The sequence below is a fragment of the Anneissia japonica genome, unplaced genomic scaffold (assembly GCF_011630105.1).
Source record: "Anneissia japonica isolate Jap-2015-1 unplaced genomic scaffold, ASM1163010v1 scaffold288252_len263706_cov166, whole genome shotgun sequence".
NCBI lineage: Eukaryota > Metazoa > Echinodermata > Crinoidea > Comatulida > Comatulidae > Anneissia > Anneissia japonica.
Window position 1 is genome coordinate 75,229 of NW_022703281.1, and position 7,903 is coordinate 83,131.

The 7,903-nt window shown below is 37.5% G+C and overlaps 1 protein-coding gene across 1 annotated transcript in view; it reads left to right on the top strand.

Annotated features, from left to right (window-relative positions):
* The first annotated feature begins 4,495 nt into the window (after positions 1–4,495).
* LOC117104378 overlaps positions 4,496–7,903 on the top strand; it is a 68,988-nt gene continuing 65,580 nt past the window's right edge. Inside the window, exon 1 of the mRNA XM_033245202.1 lies at positions 4,496–4,700. Coding sequence (XP_033101093.1) covers positions 4,619–4,700 — 82 coding nt within the window. The 5' untranslated portion in view covers positions 4,496–4,618. The remainder of the gene's footprint in view (positions 4,701–7,903) is intronic.

A 7,903-nucleotide genomic window follows, 5' to 3' on the forward strand; every position in this document is an offset into this window, starting at 1 on the left:
ACTCTACAGTGAGCCTCAGCAGAAGGAGATTCAACGAATACAGAAATTGTGGAACTCTGCCGCCAGACTTAATTGCATGGTCCAACCACCTGCACATACATCTCCACTTCTTTTTCAAGTACACTGGTTGCCTGTAGGCCTACGCATGAGGATCTCAATATATCACTGACTGATTGGTTCGTCGCACAGCATGCCGAAACCCTTACTAAGGGTTGTCCCTTTAAGTTCTGTCTCTTATACACATCTAGATGTGTATAAGAGACAGCTGCGGGGCCCATTTGGGTCTAGGACCCAGAAAGCGCATGTGTTAAAGCCAGTCTCCGTAGGGAAAAATTGATATTTTGTATAACCGACTTTTCTAAGACACAAAAAGCATACACTAAAAGCTTGGGATCGGTTAATGAGATAAAGTTTTTTGAATATATAAGAACTGGAGAAAAAGGTGGAAAAGAGTGGTTACAATGTGTTATAATCACATCAAGCATAGCCTTTCAACGAAAGGTTCCTTTATTCAGTTGCATAAAAAAAAGTGTCTGGCGGGATTCGAACCTGCAACCTCTCGCTATCACTAATGTGAGTACCATACTCATTAGACCACGGCGACTTATGTGGTATACGCGGAACCTACTGCATGTGTTACTTCGTATATACCAATTTTGTTAACTTTAGCTATTAACCATGGAATTTCTTTTGTGTGTGTGCATTTTCATATAGGATTCAAATCCATGGCACCTACACTGATTTTCATGTAATACTTTATTTATATGTACTTCTGTTTCTTGTGCATTAGGAAGCTCATTATAAACTTGCCATTAAAGGTACACTTGAATGAAACGATTTTTTTGGGGACGGTATATACAAAATTTCATCTCCAAGGATGAGTTACCCACAATGTCCACCTAAAAGTTGTCGTCATCCTTCCCTGCTATCTGGAGTTTTCCTCGTAACTTTAAGGAAGCTATCATCACACCTGTTCTTAAAAAATCATCACTGGACAATAATTCACTTCCGCCCAGTTTCGATTCTACCGTACTGTTCAAAAGTTATAGAAAGAGTTGTTAAATCAGCTCAGTGTGTATCTTGACGATAACGGTCTTGGTGAACCCATGCAATTAGCCTACATACGCCACCATAGTACGGAGACTGCTCTGCTTAAGATACTACCGATGTCCCACCAGGGATATGTGGTCGCACTGTCTATTGATAAGCATCATGGTGTTTTGCTAGTGCTGTGACCTATCAATACCGTGGACCATCAATATCGATCTCCGTTTAGAACGAACATTTGGTATAACCAAACTGCGACAAATCATACCTGAGCAACCGAAGTAGCCGTGTACGTGTTGCTGACATGCATTCCACGCCTCATCCCCTGGACTCCTCCAATGTTCTGTTGTTGGCCCTTGCTATCACCATGTAGGCCTACATCTGCCCTCTTGGTGACATTCTGCATTCGCCTAGTGTTAAGTTTAACATGTATGCTGATGATTTACAGATATACATACCATTTAATCCAACCAATTCTTTTACCAATCGACTTATCAGTTGCATGCCCAGAAGTGGATGTCGGTAAACCATGGAGGTATATAAACAAACTCAAGTTAAACGATGAGAAGACGGAATTTATTGTATGTGCCTCTAAACTTCACTTTTCTCTAAATGAAGTCAGAGACACCAAGCTTAATATCAATGGCAGCATGATAATATTGCCTACCACCAATCTTCGTAATCTTGGCGTAATGTTCAACTCAACTGCTAGCATGAATTCACAAGTGACTAAGATTTGCAGTGTTGTCAACCTCCATCTGCGAAATCTTTGGAGAATAAGGCGCTTTATTGACCAACATACATGTCATGCTGTGCTGTGCGAGCTCTCATCTCGTCTTAACTACTGCAATTCACTCTACAGTGGCCTCAACAGAAGGAGATCCAACGAATACAGAAATTGCGGAACTCTGCCGCCAGACTTAATTGCATGGTCCAGGGGCGGATTTAGGAGGGGGCGGCCCGGCCCCGGCCCCCCTTTTGGGAGGTAAAAAAAAGAAAAACAAAAACAAAAAAAAAAAGAAAAAAAGAAGAAAATGATAGCCCACAACGCCTCAAATGTTATTTTCGGGCGTCTAGAACTATAAGAGACAACTCTACAGTGAGCCTCAGCAGAAGGAGATTCAACGAATACAGAAATTGTGGAACTCTGCCGCCAGACTTAATTGCATGGTCCAACCACCTGCACATACATCTCCACTTCTTTTTCAAGTACACTGGTTGCCTGTAGGCCTACGCATGAGGATCTCAATATCACTAACTGATTGGTTCGTCGCACAGCATGCCGAAACCCTTTGAATAGGACTACCTCTATTAGGGGACACTCCTATAAAAGATACACCTTTTGGTCCCGAAGGTGTCTCTTTAATAGGGATTCTATTGTATTATGAAAAACCGTTTGGCAACTATTCTTGAATCAATAGTAGTGGCAGATTCAAGAGTTAGGGCAAGTGCGTAAAAAAAAAAAACCTTCATAATACTGTGAACTGCATCAATACGTGTGGGTTTGACTAGGGCTATGTTCCATACGAGAAAATCCCGATCCGGATACAAAAAATATGATGATCGAATCACTGACCAATAAGAAAATGGAAATTGTAAACACGTACGTGTGATTGGTTGATGATAAAAATGCGCTCAACTTGCTAACCGATAGCGCTTGCTAACCGTTAGCGGTATCCGGATACTGCTAACGGTAACCGATCGGGCGTTTTCACGCAGGTGCTAACGATTAGCGCTAACGGTTAGCTCCCGATCCGGATACTAGGGCTCTCGTGAGAACTAGGCTCTAGAGAAATTTCATATGAAGTTAGGAACAATATTTAACAAGACGAAGACCTGCACTCCATTTTGTACGTCGTTTATCTTGAACATACCTTTCTCTAAATCGAGGCCATGATTCACATGTTAACAAAAATTTAATTCATTCTGGCTATGTTCTCACACGGTAGCTAACGGTTAGCAGGATCCGGATCCTGCTAACCGTTAGCTGCCGTGCGTCCATGCAAGAAAATCCCGATTCGGATACCAACAATAATTATGATGATCGAATCACTGGCCAATAAGAAACTGGAAATTGTAAACGCATACGTGTGATTGGTTGATGATAGAAACGCCCTCAACTTGCTAACCGTTAGCGGTTAGCAAGCTCTTGTTCGTATCAAACTCGAGTCGAGTCAGTCGAGACAACCCGAGTGGAGTTTCATGCAAATGTTTCGTACTGAAAAAAAATCGCATCCGGATACCGCTAGCGGTTAGCGCTAACCGATCGGGCGTTCTCATGCAGGTGCTAACGGTTAGCGCTAACGGTTAGCTCCCAATCCGGATACTAGGGCTCTCGTGAGAACCAGGCATCTGAATTGGCATTAATAATAAGTTGGCCTATAGATAATAATAAGTAGGTTCTGAAGCGGTATTGATAAATACGTACTGGTACCAATTACATTTTTCAAATATTAGTCTAAGCTTCCACTTCCACATACCCCCAATCTGTCACTTATCACTGCGGTAGTTTTGATAAATTAGGCCTACTCCTGAGCCAGTTGTTGGGTCTTTAGAAAGTATATATACACCAGAGAGTGGTACCTGAGTTAAAGTTGTTGGGTTTCACTCACAAAAACTAAACCTATTGCCCAGTACGGTACCTAATATACTTGTATTGGATCCAACTTTGTATGGAGAAAGGGTCAAAGTGCATGTTCGAAGTAAGCTACATAATAGCACGTGCACATTTTTTTACATAATTTCATTCTTTTTGATACCTTATTCGGATAATACTGACAACATTTTAATAGAGCATTTTTTAATAATACTGCAGTATCTGTATGTTGAAATAAGTCGATTTTTTAAAAATCATTCTTCCAAATTTGCAATTAGAAATTATTGTCCCCTGTCTCGTTTCACTCTGGTGTAAGAGTTATTCCAATTAATATCCAATTAAAATCTGACGTTAGCGGGGTTTGAACCGGGGTCTTCATCCTCGAAGAAAGTAGTAACATTACCTCTTTGCAAACGCTTCAATAAAAGTTCGGCGTATGTATGTACGTGTGTATATGTGTGTTTATGCATGGTTATGCGCTCGAATCCGCTACCTCTCGCTGTCTCAGCGATATATATATATATTAATTGTTGCTATACATATTGTTATAGACGTCAGTGAGTAGTAAATTGTTGATGATGTTTACATTACAACTTCCTGATCTGTCTCTTATACACATCTAGATGTGTATAAGAGACAGAATATATACGGTTTTAAATATAATAATGTAACGTTCCATTACACTTTCTCTTACAGATAATTATTAACCATTGCTTTGTAATTTTTAGAAAATGCCAACTCCAGAATAATCTTTACGGTTTACTGCACCTTTCAATCTATTCAAATATATACGAAGGTGTACCATCACAAGGTTTTACTAAGTGAAGGTCAGTCATTTAACGTTTTTTGGTTACACCCACTGTCAAATACCGACGACAACTCTGGCCAAATACTAAAAGTAGAATGGGAACTTTACGCGATAATACGTGTGTACAGTACTTCTGAAGCAATACATTGACTGGCAGAAAGTATCCAATGGCTTCCATGGATTATATACGACTATTGCTCTTTAGCTTCATAATTTTTATAAGCAACTTCAACAGTATATATCCACAAGGTAAGCATGTTTAGTCTCAATTTTGTCATTTATTATCATTATACAAATCATATAGCCTAAAAGAACTGGATATACTGTAGCTATAAACATGCCCAAAGAGCTTAATCTATCACTCCATCCTGTTAGTCCTTTAGAACTTCATTTATTCATTATTACTATTATTAGTGTTATTATTATTATTATTATTATTATTATATAAATTATTATTTTTATTATTACTAATGCGCAAGGTTATATTTTCGTTTGATTTTATTTAACCTCCGAAAGGAAGTTATATTTTCATTTTTGTATGTGTTGGGGTGTGTGGTGTGTGTGGGGGGAGGGGTGTGTTTGAATGTTTGTTAGTAACCTTCTGCCTAGTTTCAGGATTAATGCGTCTGATTGTGGGGACCATTTAAAGCAAATCACTCCACACTAGATATCTCAAAAACTGATCTACTGCTTTGTATGCAACTTTCTGTTATAATGTTACAAGGCATGGAAGACGTTATTACATTTTGTTGACTATCAGATACGGGTGTGAATTTGGAAGGCCATTTAAACTGAAATAAATATCTTAAAACTGATCAATGGGTCTGAATAAAATATTCCACAATGATTTGTCATGTTCCAAATGAATGATGATTAAATTTTGGTGACCATCCGAAGTAGGGTGTGGATATGAAGATTAAAGAAAAACACTCCAGACTATAATATGTCTCAAAAACTGATCAACTGATCTGAATGAAACTTCTGGAACAGTTAACCAGGTTACAAGGAAGAAATGAACATCTTGGTGACGAATTAGATTAGGTTGTATATTTGGAGGTAATTTATAATGCTACACTTCCAGACCTAAATATCTAAAAACTCAACATCGGATCTGGTTGAAACTTATTAAAATGGTTTGTCATTGTCCAATAAAGAAATTATTAAATTTTGGTGCTTTGCAAGCAATACGTCCCGGGTTCAAATTCCGGTGGAGATACAGATCTGTTTTTCATTATTTTGTGCGTGGGAATTTTATACAGGGGGAATTATGATGTGGGTGGAGCTATACCCCTAGGAGTGTGCTCTTTCTGGGGCGGATGCAGGGGGTGGGTGCAGACGGTGCGATCGCACCCTCCTAAATCGTATTGAGAAATGTAATTGCTGTATAGTATTGTTGATATTAATTGCCGGTAAGATTTTTAAGGTAGAGTGTAATTTCTCAAAATGTTCTCATGGACTTTCACACACCTCCTACCGCCAAATCCTGCATCCGCCCCATGCTCTAGGTATTATTATTATTAATATTATTATTATTATTATTATTATTATTATTATTATTATTATTATTATTATTATTATTATTGTTATTATTATTATTGTTGTTATTATTATTGTTATTATTATTATTATTATTTAAGATAGGTGGTCGATTACGAGAGATGGTCGCACGGGGATCAACATATTGTAACATGTACAAGATCAGCGAACGTTAGACTACTGAAGGACATTGTAATAAATAAACAAATCTTGACAATGGCCACTTATAGCATACGTGTTTACCTTACCAAATTACATTCTCAAATCCTTCGTTTTCGTCTTTTGTGATTCTGCGTGTGTGCTGTCTGTTGTGTCTAATACCCATCCCTGTGCTGCTTCGTCAATTGTTTTAGAAAGTGTTGTATCACCGGACATTCATTGACTGCTTTGGAGAAGTGACCTAAGTTTTAGGACCTGGAGGAAATGACCTGTCTATTTTTTTACGATCTCTGGAATTTAGGCAAAAATTTTATACCACATGCTATTAATCCTAATTCTATTTACCCCTGTTCTATTTCATTAAATTAAAAAAAAGCATATATTCATGCCTTATTAAAAAATTTAAAAAAAGCAAAATCTTATGGTTTGCATTAATCTCTTTTTATCTTAATTCAACACCGCATCAGATAAAATTATTTCAACTTAAAATCAGGAGGAAGCCAGTCCAGTTCAAACAGAATTCCGTAATCAGCCATGGTACATTTTAAATTTTGTGAAATAAATTGGCCATTGGTGTTAAAAAGTAGTTCCAAGAGGCCTATACCAACTTCCTGATTATGCATTATAGACTAATATGGCTACTTGTTCAAGCATAAAGTTACATTGTTTAGCCTTCTTATTATTTAATATTTTTTATACCAAAACATAAAAGGGTCTAAGTATAAGTCATTATTAAATAGCTACAAAAAGGTGATGATGGTACCATTCACCAGGATCTGGTGCATATAGACACACCGTATTAACGACTAATCTATATTTGCTACGAACAAATTAAATGTAGGACTACATGTTAAACATTACCCATTTAACTAAACCATTAAAAATCCTTGAAATTTAAAACAAAGCAAACAACCCAGAGGAGAGAGCGTCCTTTCATCAGCACTTTGAAGCTCCCGGAGAGGACACAGTGTTTCGATAACTCGGACTCAAATGAAGCTAATATCTCAATTTACAATTCAATTAATATCATTATTTGGAAATTCGCTCATATACAAAGGAAGTGACCAAGCAGCACACAGAAGAAACAATTCCTGTCGGTGTGTACCCTTTACACACACACACACACACACACACACACACACACAAAAACAACTAACAAGCAATTATCAAAACAGTCTCAAAAAATATAAACAAACAAATTGATGAATCAGTATGCACCAGTCAAACAACCTATCAGTTGATCAACAAGGAGATTGATAATAATTAACAGAGATTTATCAATGAAGTTGTAATAAGACTTTAGTATTGATAATAACTAGAAATTGCAAATTGCAAGTGAAGTGCTGCGAAGTACAACTGCATAAAATGTTCTTCGAACAAAATTATTTATGCGAGTCAAGTGAAAATAATGAATAATAAAAATATAACAAATAATATGAGCACGACCCATTGTCTATATTAGAACAGCGTTGGTACCGTGTAAAATAGTGTTTTGCTGCTGCTGGCGATGACTCGCTGCTGGCGAATCGATCTGCGCATGTGTATAAAATGGTATTTATTGCCGAAAACACTATGCCAGTCTACAACAAGCGTCGCCTAAATGTAATAATTAGCACGTTGAAATAGGATAGTAAATAAGTTTAACTGGGTTCGTAAATAATATTGGCCTCAAAATATTGTGGCTGAGACATGAGCCGATTAAACGTAGAAATAGGAAACCTAGAAATATAGTAAAAACGCTGAATAGTACTCCAGCA